The sequence below is a fragment of the Gavia stellata genome, chromosome 17 (genome assembly GCF_030936135.1).
Source record: "Gavia stellata isolate bGavSte3 chromosome 17, bGavSte3.hap2, whole genome shotgun sequence".
Classification (NCBI taxonomy): Eukaryota; Metazoa; Chordata; class Aves; order Gaviiformes; family Gaviidae; genus Gavia; species Gavia stellata.
In genome coordinates this window covers 20493293-20517957 of record NC_082610.1, presented here as the reverse complement: position 1 = coordinate 20517957, position 24665 = coordinate 20493293, and the positions used below count along the sequence as shown (strand labels likewise).

General features: G+C 55.8%; 2 protein-coding genes across 2 annotated transcripts in view; both read right to left on the bottom strand.

Moving 5' to 3' along the window:
- Positions 1–439: 439 nt before the first annotated feature.
- IRF7 (interferon regulatory factor 7) lies at positions 440–7179 on the bottom strand. Its single transcript, XM_059825712.1, has 11 exons — positions 7157–7179; positions 6889–7051; positions 3318–3480; positions 3150–3232; positions 2943–2988; positions 2691–2840; positions 2478–2636; positions 2194–2319; positions 1663–2043; positions 1381–1499; positions 440–590 (listed from the first exon to the last, which is right to left on the bottom strand). Exons 1-11 carry the CDS (start codon positions 7177–7179, stop codon positions 444–446), a joined length of 1560 nt encoding a protein of 519 aa, XP_059681695.1. The 3' UTR covers positions 440–443.
- A 4818-nt stretch (positions 7180–11997) lies between these two features.
- Positions 11998–24665, bottom strand: part of SLC25A22 (solute carrier family 25 member 22) — a 29753-nt gene continuing 17085 nt past the window's right edge. The window contains exons 5-9 of the mRNA XM_059825713.1: positions 17771–17889; positions 15906–16077; positions 14944–15098; positions 14009–14084; positions 11998–12575 (exon numbers count right to left, since the gene is read on the bottom strand). Of these exons, the coding sequence (XP_059681696.1) occupies positions 12422–12575; positions 14009–14084; positions 14944–15098; positions 15906–16077; positions 17771–17889 (676 nt within the window). The 3' untranslated portion in view covers positions 11998–12421. The remainder of the gene's footprint in view (positions 12576–14008; positions 14085–14943; positions 15099–15905; positions 16078–17770; positions 17890–24665) is intronic.

Genomic DNA, 24665 nt, shown 5'->3' with positions numbered 1-24665 from the left:
AAGTCACCTCATTCACATGGAAGTAAGGGGGAGAAGGCGCTCCCCTACGAGCCCGCTGCCGGCAGGAGCTTTGCTGGGACAAGGCTGGCCATGGACCCCCATGGTTTTGGGGGACGGAGGGGGCGAAGGTCTCGGACTGATAGTGGGAGCAGATATGCGGGCAACATCAGCAAGCAGGAACCACCTTTCTATACATATATATATATTTAAACTTAGAAAACTTGAAAAAATAAATCTGTAAATGACCACACTCCACAAAAACACACGTTAGCAGCTGACGGAGGGGAAAAGTGTCAGCTCCGGGACCGGCCGGTGAAGCTGTCCTTGGCGTGGGGAGAGCGGAGGAGGAACGGTCCCCACCATAAGGCGTCTCGTCACGGTGTTCCTGGGGGGGTCGGCTAGTGCCCGTCCCGGGGCGCCGTGGGGAGTGGGGTGGGTGGGGGTCAGTCTATCTGCATGTTGCACTGCTCGATGAGCTCGAAGAGGCTGAAGGAGTCGGAGAGCTGCAGGCTGACGGTACCGCTGTCGAGGGAGGAGGCTCCCTCCCGCAGCATTTGCTCGTGCCAGTACTCGCAGAACTTGGGCACCAGCTGCGGCAGCAAACCGGCAGGGTTACGGGCAGGGTTGGGGCAGCTGCCTGATGTGGCCGCGGTGCCCCGCACAGCCCCGTCCTCCTGGAGCGGAGGAAGGAGGTGTGCGGGGCACCCTGTATCTCCCCCAGCCCCTGAGGGTCCCCATCCCTGGGCAGCTGCCTCCCACCCCACCCTGCCCAGCCCCCAAGGGGCTCCTGTCCCCGTCAGCTCCCCCCTTGTCACGGGTGGCCCTCCCTGGACTCCTGGCCCCCCCTATTTCCCTTGCTCCCCGAGGGTTCCCCTCCCTGAGCACCCAGCCCCAAGGGGCCGCTCCTTGGGCACCCAGACCCCCATCCGCCCTGGACCCCGATGGTCTCCCTCCTCGGGCACCCAGACCGGCATGTCCCCGGACACTGAGGGTCCCCTTCCTTGGGCTCCCAGACCCCTATCTCCACCGGACACCGAGGGTCTCCCTCCTCGGGCACACAGACACTCGCCTCCCTGGCCCCTGAGGGTGCCCCTCCCCGGACCCCGAGGAACCCCCCCATCTCCCCCGGACCCCAAGGGTCCCCTTCCCCAGACACCCATCTCCCCCCAGCTCCCAAGGTAGCCCCTCCTCCCTGGATACCCAGATCCCCATCTGCCCCACACCCCGAGGGTCTCCCTCCTCGGGCACCCAGAGCCTCACCTCCCACAGACCTCCAGCGTCCCCCTCCTTGGGCACCCAGCCCCCCATCTCCCCCAGCCCCCCAAGAGCCTCCCCCTCCCTGGTTAGCAGTGGGGCCGTGGGGGGTGTTGGCCCCCGCACCTTGACCAGGATGAGCTTGGACTCCTTGGGCTTGGCCTTGGAGAAGGACTGCCCGAAGCAGAGGTAGATGGTGAAGTCGGGGGACTGCTGCCTTCGGCCGTTGCGGAAGTCCCTCAGCTCTGCGAGGGGAGACAGACCTCAGTTTTGGGGTGAGCCCGGGGGACGCCCAAGGGTTGGGAAGGGTCAGATGCTCGTGACATCCTGGAGCTGGCTCCCATGAGCCCCAAAACCAGGGGTGGGGTGGGGAGGGTAGAAACATGGGGACACCACCCCGCTGCCCACCTGTGCAAAAGTCATTGAAGTCAAAGATGGGGGTTTCCTGGTTTCGGCAGAGCAGGTTGGGCGGGGGGTCCTCATCGCCCTCGAGCTGCCGGGACAGGGCCCAGAAGACCCTACACTTCTTCAGGCGGGTGGCGAAGAGCTTGTGGGCGCGTTGCTCCAGCTGTAGCCCCGCGCTGACCAGCAGCTCCTCGGTGAAACGCCGCTGCTTGCTGTCGGCCAGCTCGGCGGGGCTGGGGAAGCGCACCAAGCGCCCGGGACGCAGGGCCACCGCCGGGTCGGAGGGCTGGTACACCAGCAGGCACCGGCTGCCCCTCACCTCCTCCTGGTGGAAGAGCCTCCCCCGGTAGAAGATGCTGACGTCCAAGATGGGGATGATGCCATCTGCAACGGGCAGCGATCAGCAGCCGCATCCCCCAAACCCAAATGCTGCCTCTCCCCGCCCCCGAGCATTAATAACTATCAACAATTATCCTATTTATTATTAATAATTATTATAATTATTTGTGGCTGTTGATAATTAATAACCCTCACCTGTGTTATCCTCTGGTGGCGGCGGCGGCGGCACAGGGCTGGCGGCGGGGGCGAAGAGCATCACCTCCTCCGGTGAGGGCACGGGGACAGTGGCCTCCGGCGGGTGGCATGGCAGTGCCACGGCCGCTGCGGCGGGAGATGGGCAGCGTCGGCATCGCGATTCAGGGTGCAGCGGGGTGGGGGGGGTGCTTTGGCATGGGGTGCACATGGCAGTACCCCAGACTCTTCCCACCCCGTTACGGCGTTCCCATGCCCAGGGCTGGCTCCTGCCCCACAGCACCCACCTGGCTCCTCCAGCAGCATGGGGTCCGGGGGGCTGTAGGCACCCAAGGGGTGCTGCTCCACCGTGGGCACCCATTGCTGAAATGCCGGTGGGTGGGTGCAGTTGTTTTGGCTGGGGTCTGGGTGAGGCTGGAGCAGGGTGTCCTGTTGGGGGGGGTCCCCTGCAGAGAAATCACCGGTGGGAAGGGGCTGGGGTCACCCACTCATGGTGTCACCCACCCCCTGAGTGGGGCTGGTCTCACCTGCAGGCGCCCAGGATGGGTTTGAGGGGCCGAGGTCGCGGGGGGAGATGTCGCACTGCTGCAGCACCCACTGCAGCGCTTCCAGGTCCTCCAGCAGCTGGGGCCGTGCGGGGTCGCTGCTGCCTGAGGCGGGGGTACAGCGGGTGGGAGGTCTCACAACCCCAAAAACAGCCCCGGCTGAGCCTATCGGGGTGCCCCCCAAAAAATTGGGGGACCAGAACCTACCTGGTGGGGCAATTTCTGAGGCCAAGTCTTGGGGGTCGAGCTCCAGCTGCTAAGGGAAGTGGGATGGGGTCTCACCGCTGTGGATGGGGGCACCCAGCCTCCCCCTGCCCCGCATTTTGGCTGGGTGCTGGGCTCCAAGGACATGGGGGTGCAATGCCTGAGCAGCGGCACTGGGGACCCCCCAGCCCGCCATGCCCACCCCGTTACCTGCGGCTGCTGGTGCAGTGGCTGCTGGTCCACCACAGGGTCAGGGCTGCCAAAATCTCCCTCCTCGCCGTGCAAGAGGGCGGCTGGAAGGAGAGCGGAGTCAGCGGGGTCTCCGGAGATCGCCGCCCCCCACTCCCACCCCCGCCTCCTCCCTGGGGCCAGGATCACCTGGCGCGATGGCGAAGACCTTGTGCGGGTCATCACCACACTTGGAGCGGTCCTCCAGCAGCACGAACATGCGGGTGCTCCTCAGGGCGCAGCGGAAGTTGGTCTTCCACTTGGCCGGGTCCTCAGGGCACCCCTCGTACCGCCCGCTCGCCTTTGCCCAGGCCTGGGGGGGTGTGGGGAGGGTTGAGCATAGGGACCCTGGCTCCACCATCCGCTCAGGGATGCCTGCTCTCCCCCTGCCTCCCCAGTTCCTGCACTCACCCAACTTGAATGTCTTGAGCTTGCTGCTGGTCACCCCATCCCACCACCCTGGAAGACCTCAAGCTCACCCCTGGTGACCCCCATCCCACCCACCTCCTAACCCCCCATTCCACCCACCTCGAAGACCTCAAGCTCTCCCCTGGTGACCCCCCCATCCCACCCACCTCGAAGACATCAAGCTCACCCCTGGTGACCCCCATCCCACCACCTCAAAGATGTGGAGCTCGCCCCTAGTGACCCCCATCCCACCCACCTCAAAGACCTCGAGCTCTCCCCTGGTGACCCCCCCATGCCACCCACCTCAAAGACCTTGAGCTCACCCCTGGTGACCCCCATCCCACCCATCTCATAACGCCCCATCCACCCACCTCAAAGACCTCGATCTCTCCCCTGGTGACCCCCAGCCCACCCACCTCGAAGACCTCAATCTCTCCCCTGGTGACCCCCATCCCACCCACCTCGAAGACCTCAAGCTCGCCACTGGTGACCCCCCATCCACCCACCTCATGACCGCCCATCCCACCACCTCAAAGATGTGGAGCTCGCCCCTGGTGACCCTCATCCCATCCACCTCATAACCCCCCATCCACCCACCTGGAAGACCTCGAGCTCTCCCCTGGTGACCCCCATCCCACACACCTTGAACCCCCCATCCACCCACCTCGAAGACCTCGATCTCTCCCCTGGTGACCCCCATCCCACCCACCTCGAAGACCCCGAGCTCACCCCTAGTGACCCACCATGCCACCCAACTCATGACCCCCCATCCCACCCACCTTGAAGACCTTGATCTCTCCCCTGGTGACCCCTATCCCACCCACCACAAAGACCTCAAGCTCGCCCCTAGTGACCCCACATCCCACCCACCTCGAAGACCTCGAGCTCTCCCCTGGTGACCCCCAGCCCACCCACCTGGAAGACCCCGAGCTCACCGCTGCTGGCCCCCATCCCATCAACCTCGAAGACCTTGAGCTCGCCCCTCGTGACCCCCATCCCACCCACCTCAAAGACCTCGAGCTCTTCCCTGGTGACCCCCCATCCCACCCACCTCATGACTCCCCATCCCACCCATCTCGAAGACCTTGATCTCTCCCCTGGTGACCCCCATCCTACCCACCTTGAAGACCTCGAGCTCACCCCTGGTGACCCCCCATCCCACCCATCTCATAACCCCCCATCCACCCATCTCGAAGACCTCGATCTCTCCCCTGGTGACCCCCATCCCACCCACCTCATGACCCCCCATCCCACCCATCTCGAAGACCTTGATCTCTCCCCTGGTGAGCCCCATCCCACCCACTTTGAATACCTCAAGCTCACCCCTGGTGACCCCCATCCCACCCATCTCATAACCCCCCATCCACCCACCTCGAAGACCTCGAGCTCACCCCTAGTGACCCACCATGCCACCCAACTCATGACCCCCCATCCCACCCACCTTGAAGACCTTGATCTTTCCCCTGGTGACCCCTATCCCACCCACCACAAAGACCTCGAGCTCGCCCCTAGTGACCCCCCATCCCACCCACCTCGAAGACCTCGAGCTCTTCCCTGGTGACCCCCCATGCCACCCACCTCATGACTCCCCATCCCACCCATCTCGAAGACCTTGATCTCTCCCCTGGTGACCCCCATCCTACCCACCTTGAAGACCCCGAGCTCACCCCTAGTGACCCACCATGCCACCCACCTCATAACCCCCCATCCACCCACCTCGAAGACCTCGATCTCTCCCCTGGTGACCCCCAGCCCACCCACCTCATGACCCCCCATCCCACCCACCTCAAAGACCTCAAGCTCACCCCTGGTGACCCCCATCCCACCCATCTCATAACCCCCCATCCACCCACCTCGAAGACCTCGATCTCTCCCCTGGTGACCCCCAGCCCACCCACCTGGAAGACCCCGAGCTCACCGCTGCTGGCCCCCATCCCATCAACCTCGAAGACCTTGAGCTCGCCCCTCGTGACCCCCATCCCACCCACCTCAAAGACCTCGAGCTCTTCCCTGGTGACCCCCCATCCCACCCACCTCATGACTCCCCATCCCACCCATCTCGAAGACCTTGATCTCTCCCCTGGTGACCCCCATCCTACCCACCTTGAAGACCTCGAGCTCACCCCTGGTGACCCCCCATCCCACCCATCTCATAACCCCCCATCCACCCATCTCGAAGACCTCGATCTCTCCCCTGGTGACCCCCATCCCACCCACCTCATGACCCCCCATCCCACCCATCTCGAAGACCTTGATCTCTCCCCTGGTGAGCCCCATCCCACCCACTTTGAATACCTCAAGCTCACCCCTGGTGACCCCCATCCCACCCATCTCATAACCCCCCATCCACCCACCTCGAAGACCTCGAGCTCACCCCTAGTGACCCACCATGCCACCCAACTCATGACCCCCCATCCCACCCACCTTGAAGACCTTGATCTTTCCCCTGGTGACCCCTATCCCACCCACCACAAAGACCTCGAGCTCGCCCCTAGTGACCCCCCATCCCACCCACCTCGAAGACCTCGAGCTCTTCCCTGGTGACCCCCCATGCCACCCACCTCATGACTCCCCATCCCACCCATCTCGAAGACCTTGATCTCTCCCCTGGTGACCCCCATCCTACCCACCTTGAAGACCTCGAGCTCACCCCTGGTGACCCCCATCCCACCCACCTCATAACCCCCCATCCACCCACCTCGAAGACCTCGATCTCTCCCCTGGTGACCCCCAGCCCACCCACCTCATGACCCCCCATCCCACCCACCTCAAAGACCTCAAGCTCACCCCTGGTGACCCCCATCCCACCCATCTCATAACCCCCCATCCACCCACCTCGAAGACCTCGATCTCTCCCCTGGTGACCCCCAGCCCACCCACCTGGAAGACCCCGAGCTCATCGCCGCTGGCCCCCATCCCATCAACCTCGAAGACCTTGAGCTCGCCCCTCGTGACCCCCATCCCACCCACCTCAAAGACCTCGAGCTCTTCCCTGGTGACCCCCCATGCCACCCACCTCATGACCCCCCATCCCACCCACCTCAAAGACCTTGAGCTCACCCCTGGTGACCCCCATCCCACCCAACTCGAAGACCTCGATCTCTCCCCTGGTGACCCCCATCCCACCAACCTGGAAGACCCCGAGCTCACCGCTGCTGGCCCCCATCCCATCAACCTTGAAGACCTCAAGCTCACCCCTGGTGACCCCCATCCCACCCACCTCATAACCACCCATCCACCCACCTCGAAGACCTCGAGCTCCCCCCTGGTGACCCCCCATGCCACCCACCTCATGACCCCCCATCCCACCCACCTTGAAGACCTCCACGTCGCTGCTGGTGACATCCTTCCTGGCGTTGTGCTTCCAGGGGACGCGGAAGGCGCTTCGGGCCGGGTCGGTCCAGCGCAGCCCCCGGTAGCTCCCGCTGCTGACGGCGCTCACCAGCCAAGGCCCGAACCGCAGCTTCTGGCCCTCCCTGCGGGCACGGGGCCGTCACCGGGGGGGGGGACGGGACACACACACACACACAGGACCGGGACCCCCCCAGGGACGGCCACCCGGGGCGGGGGGAGCTGCTTACCCCTCGCTCTGCAGCTCTGCCATAGTGCCGCGGGGTCCCCCCGCAGTCCTGCGGGACCCGGGGCCGGTGGGTGACCTCAGCTCGGGGGGGCGGCCACCTCCCGCCCGCCCTTTTATCCACCCCCCCTCCCTTCCCCCCCCCCCGCTCCCGGTTTCCTGGAAACCACGTGACCCTTCCGAAAGTGAAAGTGTTCCCTTAGTGCCGCGGGGGGGGGGGGGGGGGGGTGTGTCACACCCGCCGGTCCCCACTCGGCCCCAGCGATGAGCCCGGGGGATGCTCCTGGTCCCCGCCTGGACCCCCCCCCCGGGGGGATGTTGGTTGTGGACCCCCTCCCCAAATTAATACTAATTAAACCAAAAATCATCCGGATTTACCCCTTGTCCTGCGCCGGGGTGGGACGCAGACCTCGGTGGGCAACGGGCAGGATCAGGCCCCAAGCTGCGGGGGGGGGCTGAAAGGTACCCCCACATTGGGGTCACTCCCCACGGGCCGTCGTGGCCCCAAAAGTACCGGCGCTGGTGCCGGACGGCTGCGCCCCGAAATGAAGCAGCGCAGGTTGGTGAAGAGCAAAGGGCAGGCGGGTGGTGGGGACACCCCGAAATGCTCAGGCTCGGCCCGAAAGCACCTGCACCCACCGCCGCCGCCGGGGCTTTCCGGGGTGCACCGGCGGCAGCCCCGGGGAAGGCAGGGCTGGGCCTTGGGGCTGGAAATCCCCCTGGCTTTTTTATTTACTTATTTATTGCATTTCTTGTCACCCTTCTTCTTTCAGGCTGCCTCAGTTTCCCCGCTAAGTGCGTGCTATAAAAAAATTAAGAAATAAAAGCAAAACCCAGGAGGGCAGCGAGTCGCGCTCCCCACATCCAAGGGCCGGTTTTCCCAGCGCTCTCTTTTCCCATAAAGCCGGGGCGCTGCCATGGGCCTGGCATTGCTCCCGGCATCGCGCCTACTCCCGGCTTCTCAGGTTGAACATCCGCAGAGGCGGGTGTTGGAGGAGCCCGGCCGCCCTCGGCCGTGGTAGGAGAGGGGCCGGGAGCCGCTGGCACACGGTTTCTGCGCCTCGGTGGGATTTGGGGGCTGCTCGGTATGCGAAACGGCCATCGCGAGCATCTCCAGCGCAGCCATCCGGCATGGCGGCACCGCGGTTTTATGCCAAAAAAAGAAGGGGAAAAAAAAAAAAGGAGGAAAATCAACCCCAGGGTGGTGCATCAGCCCTGTGTGTGTCTGTGCTTCAGGGCCAGCACCACCCCTGCAAAGGGATGAACCCCGTGGGGGGTCCCCACCAGCCATGCGGCCCCGAAAGCGAGGGGGGGAGCGGGTGGAGGTGGGAGCGGGGTGCCAGCAGCAGCACGGCCCCCCACCCCGGAAAGGGGAAGCGGCACCCAGCAGCTGGTTTCCAGTAACGCGGGTCCCAGGCACGGCCGCCCGTGACAGAAAAGGGTCACCCTGGGCCTCGGACCATTGCGGTGCAGGTTATGTCGATTTTTTGCATTAAATTAGAGGAAAATCAGCAAATAACCATGATTTCAGGCAGGTCACGCGCGCCCAAGCGCTCGCCCTCGTTGCTCTTCCTTCAGTCCGGTTGAGCTCTGCGGGGAACGGTAAAACAAACCAAAAAACCCAGAGAATCGCAGGACTTTTTCCCAAATTTATTACCCAAGGACTAGAGTGCTGGTCATCAGGGCTGAAGCACAGGATTTTGGCCTCTTTCCCCCTATGTTTCTTGCTTTCGAGGAAATTTCCCCTTCTTTCCGGGAACTCCTGCATGGTTTTCCAGGACATTCCCCTTTATTTTCCAGGAAATTTCTCCCTTCCTTCCTAAAAAATCCCGCTATGGCTTTGTAGGAAGTTCCTCCATCACTTTCCAGGCAATTTCCCTGTTGCTTTGCAGGATATTTCCCTCCCCTTGCTTTCCAGGAAATTCCTCCCTTGCTTCCTGGGAAATTTCCTTATTGCTTTCTAGAGTCCTCCATTGCTTTCTAGGAATTTTCTCCCTGCTTTACAGGACTTCTATTGCTTTCTAGGAAATTTCCCCATGACTCTTGCTCCCTGGGAAGCAATTATTTCCCAAGAAATGTCATTCTTCCAGTCCAGGAATTTTTCCTTTTGATTTCCAGCAATTCCTCCTTTGCTTTCGGGGAAATTTCCCCTCTAGGAAATAGCACTGTTACTTTCTTAAGAAATGCCACTTTTGCTTTTCAGGCATTGCCCTGGTAGTTGAAGAAATTCCCTCCCTGCTCTCTAGGAGTTTTCCTCCTTTGATTTCCAGGCTATCCCCCCTATGGCCTTCTAGGAAGTTCCCCTATTGCTTTCTACAAACTTCCAGAATATTTCCTCTTTGCTTTTGAGGAATTCCTCCTAGTGCTCTCTAGAAGTAAATTTCCCCTTCCTTTTCCTGGCTATTTTACCGACGCTTTCGAGGTTGGTTGCCCTTTGCTTTCCAGGAAATTTCCCTTTTGCTTTGCAGGAATTTCCCCCCAGGGCTTTAATAAATTTCCTCCTTGCGTTCCAGGAAATTTCACCCAAATCGACGCACCCGCCCGAACCCGTGACAGGGGCGCAGGGCACCTCCACCAAAACACGTTTGAGGGCAGTGAACACCACGAACTGGAGCCACAAGAGCCATGGTCAGGGCAGGAGCAAGGGCCAGGGGTGACATGGGACAAGGTACGGCGGAAAAGGGCCTGGGGTGGGCGGAGGACCCTCTGCCAGAGGGACCTGGTAGGACGCAGGAGGTGACCCCATGCTGGCTGTCGTTCCCTGCCCCGGGGAGCAGAGGTGCGTTTCTCTAAGCGTATTTATTTACTTTTATTCCTCACCGCTGCAATCGATGCTCAGAGGTTTCTGTTAATGGGTGATGAATTAAGTTGATGGCAATTCTCCTATTTTAAACTCTTATTTTTTGGCCAGCGGGGCCACAGTCGCTACCCCCTGCCACCTCCCGCTGCCCTCCTGACTCAAGGATGTGTCCAAGCAACTAAAAATCAGCCCCGTTCAGGTCACCAGCTCCAACGTGGTGGAAGAAGAGCTGGAGGTTTTGGGAGGAAGAGTCAGTTTTACAAAGAGGTTTTTAGAAGCCTCCAAAAGGACAAGGAGGGCTTTCCCGGAACCTCAGCCCTTCACTGCACCAAATTCTCTTCCAAACGTAACCCCACGCTACAAACCTGCGCCCTCCTGCAGCCGCATTCACCCAGCTCCGGCGGGCAAGCGTTGCAGGGAGAAGGGCAAGAAGAAACCCCACTACTTTTATCGGCAAGGCTTCTTTCAGGGCCCCTCCTTGTAAATCACAAAGCAGCAAGGAATAGGGCACCTTAAAAAAAAAAAAAAGAATATTTCTCTTTTAATCCACCCAAGGGAAATCCAGAGCAAGAGCAGCATCACAGCACTACACACAGCACGGACATCTATCATCGTCTTTGCACAGATTCCTTCCCAGATACACGGAGAAGTCATTAAGAAGGAAAAAAAGAAAGAAAATTATTCACATATGCAAAGTAACAAGTAACAAATCAGCCACAGAACAACTTTTTCAAAGAGAAAAAAGGACCCATCAAGGAAGAACGCCCTCAACACACAGGTTTTGCGAAAACCTCACCCAAGAACGTTGAAACAGAGGTGGTTTTCTTTTAAACATTAAAAACAGGGATTTTTTTTTTTTAATTAATTTAAATATACATTTGAAACACAAACACCAAGCAAGCGCCTGGAGAACAAAGCGAAAAGAAGAAGGAATGAAAAGTGAATTCGACCAGTTTAATTTAAACACCAAAGTCGGGTGGATTGCACCAAATGGAATAAATAATGGAGAAGATCACGTTGGGTTGGTAGATCTCGCGCTTAAAATCATTTAAAGTAGAATTAATTACACAGCCCGGGAGAGTACTGAACGAGGAAGTCCTCTGACAAGTGACGGGAGCTGGGCCAGCGTCCCTTTGACAGAGCGGGCTGGATTTGCCCCCCCGTCACCCAACATCGATCACCGCCCCAGAAGCGAGGGGGATGGCGATTTTTCATGATCCCGAGGACTCGACCCCGTAATCACGGAGGAGCTCCTTGCTCGGGGTGCGGGAACTCTCCGCCTCTTCCACACGGGCCGGTTCCAACCACACCCAAGTCAAACAGCAAAGAACACGGAGACCTCGTGGTTTCACCTTGCAAGGTGAGCGCACAGGCGTGGCGGATTCTAGCCAAGGTTGGGCACCGCGTGCCTCCTTTCAGGCACCTGGGGCCAGGCTGGAAAAAAAAAACAAACCCACCCCACATCAGCTAATCTACACCTGCGGCCACCGCTTTATCACCCCGGGGACAAGCAGGCTGAAGGAATGTAAGTGGTTTCTTGATGTTTGGTTTTCCCTCCCCACAACCCCTGTATTAAAAAAGAAAAAAACCCAACAAACAAACAAAAACCCCAAAGAAAAACAAGTTGATCCCAAGTTCCTCTCCCTCCCCTGCCTGTAGCCAAGTAGTGAAGCACCTTCGGACATTCGTGTGATCCCACAGATATGTTCCCTACAGAGCAAACATCTCATCCCTGCACCTCACCCGGATGTGCCTGTGACACCTAGTTAGGAGGGACATCCCTTTGCTTTAAAACAAAAATAATTACAAAAGCAATAGTAACGATCCCCTTTCCCTTCCTCTGATCTCCAGGAAGTTCATCTAAGTCCAACTCATTTTTGAGAAATGGAGAAGGGAGGGATGAAGGTTTCCAGGCCAAGGAACTTGCCAGATCCCGCACCCCCCCTCCGTGCCTCCGGCGGCGATGAGATGAGCCCCCTTTGCGCAGCGCCCGCTCTCGACCCGGGGCCAGCAGAGCCGAGGAGGGGCCGAGGGGACACAGCTGCCCCTCCAGCTCCTCCTCAGATAGCTGGCAACTCCAGGAAGAAAGAGGGGGACCAGGATGGATGAGGGCTCAGGTTCTTTCTTTCCCATTCCTCTTGCTCCCCAAGGTTGGAAGGAGACTTCAGGGTCTGCAAGCCCAGCCTGTGCTTACCAGTGTCCTTAAGAATGACAATTTAAAAACAAAAAAAGGAAAGAAAAAAAAAAATATATGCATAATTAGGTATTGTCCGTGGAAGGAGCGGGAGGGGACAGGTTCCAGACCGAGACAGAAAAGGGACTCGTTCGCTCATCTGGAGACCACGTCCCCTCGGCGTCCCCGCGCGAACCCTTTGTGCTGTTGCTCTGACACCAATCGACACGGATGACAAACACGGGGATGAATTCGGCGCCGGAGAGGGCGGGAGGGCACACACAGGCGCTCTGGGACTAGGCCCGGTGCTTGGGGAGCATGTCCAGCAGGAACTCCGCAATGCCAATGAAGTAGACAACTTGTGCGATGCCGAAGAGAGGAGCAATGACCAGGGCTCGGCAGTATGCCCCTTTCAGGAAGGCCATGGGCCCTTCCTTCTGCCAGATCTTCCTGGGGAGAGATGACACAGACAGGTAAGCGTCCATCCCACCCCTCCACCAGGCCAGGAGAGCCTCTGGCCATGCCCTGGCCTTCTGCCTTCCTCCAGAGACTGCTGTCGCCCGGCACTGCCTCCCCAGCCCATCATCCACCATCCCGCACGCGCTCTGCCAACGGCCACGCAGGAACGTCCCTCGTCCCTACGTCTGGCCAGGAGCAGGAGCGTCTGCCTGGGTTTGGATGTACAGCTAAGACAACCCCACGCTTGCATCGAAGAGGTCCCCCCAGTCAAAAGTTGGGGCCAACTCCGCCCTCAGTATGAGACACAGCCAGATGGCGAGAGACTCTGGCTACAACAGCAACACAGAAGCAGAGTGCGTGTGTTTTGTAACTCCCTTCGTGTTTTGAAGCAGCCAGACCACAATTTAGCAAAGGGTCAGAGGAGAGCGTGGCTGGGGACAGCCCAGCCAGCCAGTGCTCCCGGGAGGGATATGAGACTTCACAGAATCACTAAGGTTGGAAAAGACCTGTAAGATCATCAAGTCCAACCATCAACCAAAAAACACCACTATGCCCATTAAACCATGTCCCGCAGTGCCTCATCCACACGTTCCTTGAACACCTCCAGTGATGGTGACTCCACCACCTCCCTGGGCAGTTTATTCCAGTGTCTCACCACTCTCTCAGGAAAGACATTTTTCCTAATATCCAGCCTGAACCTTCCCTGGTGCAACTTGAGGCCATTTCCTCTTGTCCTATCCCTTGTCACTTGGGAGAAGAGACCAACACCCACCTCCCCACAACCCCCTTTCAGGTAGTTGTAGAGAGCGATAAGGTCTCCCCTCAGCCTCCTCTTCTCCAGACTGAACAACCCCAGCTCCCTCAGCCGCTCCTCATCACACTTGTGCTCCAGACCCCTCACCAGCTCCGTCGCCCTTCTCTGGACACGCTCCAGCACCTCAATGTCCTTCTTGGAGTGAGGGGCCCAAAACTGAACACAGCATTCGAGGTGCGGCCTCACCAGCGCCGAGTACAGGGGCACGATCACCTCCCTACTCCCGCTGCCACACTGTTTCTGATACAGAAATGCTTAATGCTGTAGGATTTTTGGACAACGGGGTCTTGGGAGAGACAACCACAGCATCGCCTCCCTTTGCAGAAATAAAATCTCAGTGTTACGACTGTTGGGGTTTTGACAAAAGCATTTAAATATAAATGCTATATTTACCTTCCTCAAAACAGGAAGAAGTTCTCTTTTATATACCCATATATATGAACATTATATGTCTGGTCATATATCTATAGGTCTAGATAGATAAAAGCACAGGTTCAGAGGGAACCTGAAACCGAGAAGCAGCTGGTGGGGTCTGGAAGCCGCACGGCCTGCCTGGCAGCAGCAGATGCCGTACATCTGATGGGGTGGCCTGCTTCCCCAGGAGTCTTACTTGGTGCAGTCCAGGATTCCTGAGTAGGTGTCCTCGTTTACTCCTCTCTGCAAGGACTGCAGCCGCGTTTTGATCACTGGGGAGAAAAAAAGAGAAGAGACAGAGGTGAGCACTGGGAATGCAGCACGCTCTTCAGCAGGCGAGAGCCACCCTGAGAGTAATGTCTTTGAAACACAGTCGGAAGGAGATCACCAAGATCACAGACCATTTTCAGGTATTTATCAGCAAAACAGGGGAAAACAAACCCGTTCCTTTACAAATGGATAAAAGAAAAACACAGCCACCCAAAACCCAACCCACTCCCCTCGCTGTGACCAGGGTTTCTAAGGCTGAGTTAAGCTTTAAACGCTTCCAAATTCAGATTATCTTTCTGCAAAGTGGGAACCGATTTCTCAAATACTCAGCTCCTTCTGGAAGAAATATCTAAAATATACGAGCCTGCTCTTACATTTCTTCACACCTTGGAGCATGTGCAATGTTGGGGAGAGAGGAGTTACTTTCTGGTGTTTTTCACAGTGGAGAAACCAAGGCAATATTTAAGGCAGATGCTGTGGAGCAGGAGCAAAGGCTGCAGATCTGAGACTCGCCCCGGTTGTCCGTGACTGCATGCATGTCAATGGTTTGCATACTATCACTCCACGTGGGAACGTGCCTTTTCAGGGGCGTGTTCGCAGCCCTTCCTGCGAAGAATGACTGAAATGAAGGACACCCTCTTCCTGACTTACCTAGCGAGCACTGCAAACCTCTGTGTAAGCTGTGGCCAAAGGTATAGCTCAGCCAAAGGAAACATCATCGGAGCTGGAGGCAGCTCAGACAGCAGAGCTCCCCTCCTCTGTCTCCCCGTGCGCTCATGCTGCGAAGGGGCTGGCACGGTCATCCTCCTCCTCACCTAGCCCACTCGTGGTGCCAGGCCACCAGCACCCCACGGGACTCACCATCGCAAGGGTTGACAGCCACCGCAGCTGTACTGCCAGCCACACATCCGGAGAGGAAGGACACGTAGAACGGAGCCTTGACATTGGGGTCTTTCTGGCCCAGCTTGTTCAGGTTTGCAAACAGCGGGAAGTAAACGATGGAGAACGGGACATCCCTGCGGTGGGGAGGGAGGAAGGGGAAGAAAGAAGAACAAGGGTGAGCAAAGTCAAGGGGGGGACACCAACAAACTGACCATCAAAGAAAGGGCTGCAAGCATCACGCGTTGGCAGCACAGCCACGAGCGCAACGCAGACATCCCAGCTTTGCGATTGCAACGCGGACAGGAGCCGAAACTCAGCAGGGGCAAAACTGACTGCACAAAGAACAGGCCCACGGGAGGCATGCAGCCCTGCAGAGTCAATGGCCTCCCTGTGATTTTTCAACCATCAAACCGAAGACCCCAGCACATTCGGAGGTCAATCGTTTTGTCCACTTTTGTTAATTACAGGAGGTTCGCATCCTGCCCCCCGTCCCAGCAGGCGTTGCTTTAGCTCTGCCTTTGTTAAAGCTAGAGGAGAGTCACTCTGTGAAAGCCCAGGTAAAGAGTGTCAGAGAGGGTACCAGTCCTTGCATCCAACAGCTCCACGGGCCAGAACCCGTTTCACGCTCTGGAGGCTGACAGTTTTGCTTTGCTAGCTCACAAGGACTTCTCTATAGTGTTAAAATATGGACCACGGGGGAGACAAAAACTTCCCACAGAAAGCAGCAGAATTAAATCTTCCAGGAATAAAAGGCAGACTCCCTCACTTCCCTGATCTTCACTTCTTTAATGTGCAAAACCTGTGCATGGAAACCAAACCAAATCAAACCCGCACCTCCTGAAGCCAACACCCCCTTCGCAGGCTCATCCCCTGGATGGCTGGTGCTTTACGTTCCAAACTAGGAACGCCGGTGCCCTGTGCTCAACCCCACGCCGTCCTACCTTAGCAGCGTGGCTCCCAGGCCCTTGTAGAGTCCCGCAATGCCTTTGCTCCGCAGCAGCTCCCTTGTTATCTGCATTGCTGTGGTGCGCGTTTCCACCGCTGGCTCCGCCGCCCCCGCCACAGAGGAAGAGGAGAGCTGGGCCTGCGCTGCCATCAGCTTCTTCTGGGCCGCTGGGAAGGAGAGGAGAGAGCACTGGTTTGCAAGATGCTCAACAGCAGTCTCTTGCCGCCCAGTGCCACGGGACAAGGAGGAAGAGGCAGATGTCCAGGCGCACCAAAACACGCAGACCAAGGCCAGCCAGGTGCCCTGCAAGCTTTTGCTCCCTGTCTGCCCATCTCCCTCAGCCTGGGGCAACTCATCTTGTCCCCGTCTCAGAGCTGGCTGCTGCCACACCACAACGCCGTCCGCTGCACTCTCCTGCCGACTGGTTTTACCTAAGCAGGAGGAGCCCGTCGCGCACGACTTCCATGGTGCGGAGGAAAGGAGCTACCGTGAGCAGCTTCCTGCTTCCAGCTACGTCCCCGAGTCCCCAGTAGGACAAATGAAAGATATTAATGAACGAGGGAGGTTCAACACTTCTGGTCTTTGCTTCCTTCCCTTGAAAGCTGCACTAGGTACGCCACATTTATACACGCAGCCTTTTCAAACTGATGCATTTCTGCTCTTTGGCCAGAAGATGGAGAGCTCAATCTGTAGGCAATCCTCTGGCTGCCACCAGCACACCACAGGTCTCTCGCCACACAGAGAACAGGCTGTTCGCAGCAGCAAAAACCTCTTCTGAACCGTCAAACCACGGTTTAATTCCTTCAAACATTTTAAAATAATATGCACAAAGAGGATAAGGTCTGCATTAAGAAGAGCGAAGAGAGGAAAGACAAAGTAAATCTGTGATTATTCAGGAACGGCGCATCAAAGGAGAGATTAAAGGACCATTTTCCGTAAAGGGCCACAAACGTGGTATCTAAGTGCGATGCAGGGCTCCTGGGGAATAAGGCCGTACCCTGGGCTGACCTCTGGAAGAGATTAAGGCGACAGCGAACAGCTCTTTCGCCCAGATCCTCCGTGCCAGACTCTGGTCTGCGTTCTCACCAAAAACACCCCCGTGTTTCGCCCAAAAGGCTCGCGCTCCCTCCTGCCTCTGCCTGCCAGCTCCTGCCCACAGCCCCGAGAGCCTGACCCCAAACCTCTTCCGAATCCAGCGTGCCAGGAGGATTTTATTTACTGTTTCAGCCGAGACAACTGCTGCTTTGTCCAAAGGAAAAAAAAAAAAGAAGATAAAGAGGGGAGAAGTCATTTGGAAAGAACACATCCCTGTGGGAAGCTGTTAGGGAGGTGCCACAGGAGGGTAGAAGAGAGAATAGACATCAGAAAACATGGAGATGGAGGAAGCACCACAGGAGAAGCACTGGAAGATGCTAATCCCTTCTTGGGTGCACAGTAACTAACAAGTTTTAATCACTCACAAGCTGACCCCTCAGTCATCTCTCCTGTCTCTCTCCATCCACCAGCAGCATTTGCTGTTTCACTTGTTGCCAAGTCTATTGCTTTGAGCAAAAAAAAAAATAATCATCACCTTTTGTAAGTTCAAGGGCTTCTGCAAAGCCAGGTGAGCAAAGGGTGAGGAGAAATGAGCTGGGAAGAGGAGGAGAAACTTCTGCTACAGCCTGAGAGATACCTCTGACTTGGGAGAGCAGGGGGAAGGAAAAGGCTTTTCTCCGCACATTCCCTCCTCCTCTGCCTTGGGAGAGTAGGGGGAAGGAAAAGGCTTTTCTCCACACATTCCCTCCTCCTCTGCCTTGACAGCCCAGTCCCAGCTCTTTTCCCGCTGCCTGCTCAGTGCACAGGGAAGAGAAACCCACGTACCAATTCGCCCGGCATCCTGCAGCTGGATTTTGAGCATCTCCATGGGAGTGGTGACAATCACCTGGCAGGTACCCGCACCGCAGCCCGCCAGCATCTCCCTCAGCAGCGTCAGCTTTTTCCTGCCCGAAGAAAAAGAGAGAAAGAGTCAGTCGGAGGAGGTGGCCTGGAGTAACACCGGGGCAGCTGGGTGTAGGGGCTCGGGCCACACCACTGACCCTGGGGGTTACAGGAGAGGCAGCCCAGGGGACGGGAGAACCTGCCAGGCTTGACAGTACAGCATAGCCCAGGCTTGGCATCTCTGCCGGCATCACCCGATCTGGAGGAAGAGACCCTATTTTGGCCCCAAAACCAGAACATTCAGAAAAAGCCACAAGCCCAGCCCAGAAGAACCCCAGACGGGAGCACGCAACCCTCTCCAGCCCCAGACAGAGAGCTGCAGCTCTCTTCCAGCCTGACATTGCCCCCCAGAAAGGGTATCACTTCAGAGGAGAAAGCCTTCAGAAAAGGTATCGCTTCAGAGGGCACCGGAGGACCTGAGCATTAAGAGGGATAAGCAGCTTTCCTTCTGCCAGCCTAGTCCTTTAAACACCGTCAACATCTCCACAAACAGAGACCACAGGGCAAGGAGCAAGGGGGGAAACAATTCGAGTTGCTGCTTTAGAGTTCTCCACCTAAGGCAAAATAAATAGCGAACACGAGAGTCAGGGAGGCAGTGCCCCTGTGGTTAGGAGTTGTTTCACCTCACCAGCCTTTCCAAACCTGAAAAAGTAGCCTTTGCACTAAACTGGCCCTGCCTGAGGCACAAGGGATGGGATGGACCCCCAGCACCGCAGCTTTGCGCATCCTCTGCACTAGACAGCAGGGATTATCAGCAACGTGTTCCTGCCTAACAAAACGCAGCATTTCATAGCTCCCTCCACCCCAAAGCCACAAAACAGCCTAGCTAAGGCTAAAAAGAGGAACTCAGGACGCAAATGCTCAGAAAGCCTCAATTTTCAGAAACTGATGAGTTTTCACCCTGTAAAAAATCTCACCCCTTGGCACGAGAAAACACTGACTTGATTAAAAAGTGCCTCTGATCTGCTCTTTTCTAAGAGGACAAAAAAAAAACAAACCCAAAACCCATATAAATCACACAGCCAGAGGGAAACAGCCTCCTCTTTTTTTCCTGTTTTAAATGCAAGTACTATTTTTACTCCTCCCAGCCCTGCTCCTGCAGCAATACCTCATCGTAATCTGCTCAAAGCGAGTCTCGCCACTATGGCAAAAGCAGTCCCACAATGACACGCTCTATTCCCTTGCAAAACCAAGCCACGCTCCCTTACCGGGGGTTTCATACGCGCACACGCACAGCACAGCTGCGGCACTGCAGGCCAGCAAAGAAGTTTCAATGCCAACCCTATAGGAAAGGGAGGGGAGATGCGCCGTAATCCTGCTGGTCCACGACGACGTCAGCCGGGCTGATTTCTCCACCTCTCATCTTCTCCAGGAAGGATATTGGAGCAGGGGATTAAAGGCGCAGAGCCACAACGGAGATTACCAGCAACTAAATATAGAGCTCTCCTGCGATGCTGAAAGGAGGAACATTTCACGGTCTCTCCTTTCCAAATTCCCCCCCTAGACGAGAAGCCACAAAGAACAATCCCTCCCACGGACTTACGCACACGGGCGCTGAAGTGTGCGCAGCAAGCTTTCCTGGAGGTACGCAGGTATTAGGGCGCGCAAATCCAGAGGTCCCCCCCGGCATTGACGCCTGGAGGTGGCCAACCTGTGCCTCTCGGGCGGCCTGAAGCACAGCACCAGTCTCTGCACGGCTCGGTACAGCCAGCAGCAAGGCTGCACAACGTCTAGCCCAGCCGTGGGAGGAAGCAAACCACCCAAAGGAGCTGGCTGCCAGCACAGCAGAGCATCTCCCACTTTAGCAAGAACCCTGGAGCATCCCTGGAGTACACGTCTCCCAGCTTTCACCCAGGGCGACTGCTTTGATACGCAGTTCAAAAGATCAAGAAGATTTGCCCTACCTGTTCGTCTATGGACCATTATTGCAGCCAACAAAAGTCAGCCTGGCTTGACTGAACTCCACGGAGCTACGCCAGCGTGACCCAGCGAAGGATTTATGCGCCTGGGTGTATTTTAGAGATGTCAAACAGGTACATCAAAAGCGTCTAGAACAAGGGCTTTCAGCTTTTGGTTTGCATATCCTGGGAACTGGGGGGAGTCCAAGGAAAAAAATAGCCTAAGATAAGCAAATCTTTTGTCAGGAGGTTTAAAATTTGCCATACAGGGGTCAGAGTCCCCTTGCAATACCTCACCAGTCTGCACATAAAAGGAATTTGAAAACAGTTCATCTCTAGATGACGAAGGGGTTTAAATATTTAAGGCACCACAGGCCTTATCCTCAGTAGTTTAAAAACTGGCACATCTCAACTAACTTCAAAAGCTGCAACACCGGCAAGGATCTGGTCCTACAAATGCAGAAACCATCTTTTATCACAGCAAGAGGGTGTTAAATATAACATGTACACAATAGCCCCCAACTCCGCACTGGCAGAAATCAGTTGTTCCACTTTTTTAACTGACATGCAATTAATTAGGGACAAATCAACAGTGTCAAATGGGAGGGGGAGAAGATTCACACTCGCTCTAAATTAGAATTTCAAACCATCGCTGAAGAGTAAGAAAGTCAAAAAGCAGGAACTAAAGGTTTACGGAGGGTTTTTCAAGAGCAACGCGTCAGTCCGAAGTTAAGATCTCTGAAAGCATCGGTATATTGATGTCATATGGGAGCAGAGTAGGATTTTTTCTGAGTTTCTGAAAAATCTTGACCACGTAGGAGTTGACTGTGCTTGGGCAGGGACCAAAACCAGCCATTCTGGAATAGGGATGACAAGATTTCCAAAGACAGGAAATCTTTGACCTAAGGCTGGTTGACAGCCGGCTGAAGATGAGCCAGCAGTGTGCCCAGGTGGCCAAGAAGGCCAACGGCATCCTGGCCTGTATCAGAAATGGTGTGAGCAGCAGGAGCAGGGAGGGGATCGTGCCCCTGTACTCGGCGCTGGTGAGGCCGCACCTCGAATGCTGTGTTCAGTTTTGGGCCCCTCACTCCAAGAAGGACATTGAGGTGCTGGAGCGTGTCCAGAGAAGGGCGACGGAGCTGGTGAGGGGTCTGGAGCACAAGTCTGATGAGGAGCGGCTGAGGGAGCTGGGGTTGTTCAGTCTGGAGAAGAGGAGGCTGAGGGGAGACCTCATCGCTCTCTGCAACTACCTGAAAGGGGGTTGTGGTGAGGTGGGTGTTGGTCTCTTCTCCCAAGTGACAAGTGATAGGACAAGAGGAAATGGCCTCAGGTTGCACCAGGGGAGGTTTAGGCTGCATATTAGGAAAAATTTCTTTACAGAGAGAGTGGTGAGACACTGGCAGAGGCTGCCCAGGGAGGTGGTGGAGTCACCATCCCTGGAGGTGTTCAAGGAATGTGTGGACGTGGCACTGTGAAACATGGTTGAGTGGGCATGGTGGGGTTGGTTGATGGTTGGACTTGATGATCTTACAGGTCTTTTCCGACCTTAATGATTCTGTGAAACATCCATACAAAGCCATATGTTCCTATTTGCTACCCAAGAGGCTACTGTCCCCAGCTTTGACGTCACCTTCCTCACTCATAGAATAACTCCTACCTCTGGTCTATCAACCCAAAAGATTGTAGAAAGCTCCCCAAGAGTTTCAAACCAGAGCAACTCAGCTGCTTTCAAACAATTTAAATAGTGGGTCTTTGATATGAATTAGGGGACCAACACACAGCAGTTGCCCTTCAAAGGGAGGGCAACCCGTCTGCCGCAGTCCCATGGGGACGTGCACACAAACTGCCAGTCAATCCCTTTAACCCAACCCCTGATCTTCCAAGAAGGAACAACAAGCTATTACAACTGCGCTTCAGAAAAGCTGGAGCTACAATGCTGGGAAATGTAAAAGCAAGGAAGTTCCCATTACAAGCTCCCTCTGACTTCCAGCGCCAGCTTAAAAATGCCTCAGACAAGCAAAACAAAGCACTGATGTGGGACAGATCCACCTCAAAGTTACGCCACCAGATAAAATGTCGCTCTGGCAGTCGTTACTCCAGGTACGGCACAACCCATCTCTGGCTGCAGGAGCTCTGTGTTGCGTGTTTGGACTAAATCAAGAGGAAGGTGACTCTGTGCCTGCACCCATTACATCAGGTTTGCCCTGGTGGGAGATGCCAAGTGTTTTGTTCCAATACGAATGTCTCTGGAAGTGAACAACGGACAGGGCAACACGTCTGGGCATGTTGAACACTGACACAACCCGTGCTTTGTCCCAAGACACGCGCCTGGAATGGAGACAAGGGCAATGCTCCTCTCATGGGTGTATTCTGTGATTAAACAGCCCAACTCTAGCTCCCTCTAGATTAACAGTTGAAAGTGCATTTACTTTCTGGCTGACCTTTGATGCCTACAACTTCAACCTACCCTAATTCCCTGAGCCTCTGTGTGCTAAATAAAAGACACCGCCCCCCCCAAACAGCTATCCCTGAATAGGCACAGTGAGATTATCAGCTCTTAACTGCCTCCTTCTCTAGGGGAAGGGCTGGATTCCCCCACCTACAAGTGCCGGTGGGTTGGACGAGGGTTATCTGCATTAAAGAAGCGTCTGGACATCCAGTGGATAACTACAGGAGAGGCTGCCTTGGCCCAAAAGGGTTCCTGTCCAGAGACAGACTAAAACACAGCATGTGCAAGGTGGCACAGCAGCTCAGCACCAGGACTAGCAGCAGCATCCCTCCTTCCTAAACCAAGAGCCTCACTTTACAGCCTGTCGACGAGCATTTTGCAGCTCAAGGATCAACCGGGCCATGCAATGGCTAGTCAAACAGATGCCACAGAAGAGATGGTCCGAGTATTTTAGGAGAGCCTGAAAGAGGAGCAGATGGGGGAAGGAGCTGTGGGGAGACGTGTCAGCTGGGAAGGCAATGGAGGACAATCTCCAGTCTCCCCATCTGCGTGGGAGAGAAGGAAAAGCGCCTTGCTTGTCTCAGGATTACAGTTGGTTATTTCTCTTCTCTGAGCAAAGCTACAAGGCAGAGGGAAGCAGAAAGGAAGAAAATTTGCTGGCATCAGCAAAGACACAATTAACGCAATCGTGCTGGTCCTCCTAGGAAGCCGAGCCGCTAAGTCAGCAGATTGCCAGCCTTTCCTCCAGAACAGCAAACAAAACGAAGGTCAAGATTAAAGAGGACGGGAGATGTAAGGGAATAACACACCTTGGAGAAGAGCAGCAGGAAACTCATCCAGGGACACTGGAGTGTTTTTATGAGCAAGGAATTGTTTTTATAAAAAGCCACGAGACAATTTTTGCTATAGCCAAGGCAGAGTATTTAACCAAGAATGTGAAAAACTAACAACAAAAACCAAACATGCCAAACACAACGGCTGTCTGCCACTCAACACTTTGGAGAAAAACATGAAACCTTGCAGGGCGCTTTAAAGGGACTGGGTTTTATGAAGTATTTAACACTTAAATTCAAAGAGGACATAAAAAGTAGGCAATACTCACATCTATCAAAAGAGGCCTCACACGCTGAGCACCCAAAAAGGAACAATGTACTTTAAATGCATGCTGGGGTACTATGGATTTAAATCGCTTTCTTAGCTTCATACCCAATGCTTCACACTCAAGTGCTTCACTTAGCCCTGGTGACTCTTCTTCTCACATCCTCTGCTCCGGACAATGAAGCTGCTGCTATTTTAACAGCAGCTGTGAGCTTACGGGTCTCGCAACACATCCAGATTTAGAAATCCAGAGGGAAAAAAAAAATCCCATCTGTTTCCAGCAGCCTGAAGGTTGGAAGTTTCCCCTCTCTCTCTCTCTTGTGTCCTGCCTTTCCCAGCTGCGTGGTCCGGCCAGCACAGAGTGCCACAGGAACAAGGACCTGTCTGAAGACTTGTGGGTCACCTCTTCTACTTCTTCTTCTTGGGCCCCTCACTCCAAGAAGGACATTGAGGTGCTGGAGCGTGTCCAGAGAAGGGCGACGAAGCTGGTGAGGGGTCTGGAGCACAAGTCTGATGAGGAGCGGCTGAGGGAGCTGGGGTTGTTCAGTCTGGAGAAGAGGAGGCTGAGGGGAGACCTCATCGCTCTCTGCAACTACCTGAAAGGGGATTGTGGGGAGGTGAGTGTTGCTCTCTTCTCCCACGTGACAAACGACAGGACAAGAGGAAATGGCCTCAAGTTGCACCAGGGGAGGTTTAGGCTGGATATTTGGAAAAAATTATTTCCTGAGAGAGTGGTGAAGCATTGGAACAGGCTGCCCAGGGAGGCGGTGAAGTCACCATCCCTGGAGGTGTTCAAGGAATGTGTGGCCGTGGCACTGTGGGACATGGTTGAGTGGGCATGGTGGGGTTGGGTTGATGGTTGGACTTGATGATCTTACAGGTGTTTTCCAACCTTAGTGATTCTGTGATTCTCCTGGGAACTGCAGAGGCCCTCAGGCCAAAATCATCACAGGACCATGTTTGACCCCTATTGTCTTTCCCAGTCAGGGTCACAGGGTGCCCTTCAGGTTTTGTAGTATCTTGATTTTCCTCCTTTCCTCCATGGCATAGCAAGAGGGTTTCCAGCAATCACACAACTCACCCAGGTCTCCCTTGCTCCCGGACAGCTTGGGAGGACCAACAGAGATTTGTTTCCTCATGAAACAAGAAGCTGTAGCATTGGGCTGTCATAACGGTCTCGACATCAAAATAGAAACCGGCAAAGAAGCAGAAATCAAGTCCCCTAGCTTGTGAGCACACATTCTTCCTGCATCAAAAGGAGGGGGAAAGTGTTGTACGGGCAGAAGTGCCCCCCCAAGCAAGTCCCAGGGTGGAGAGGGCTGCAGGAACAAAC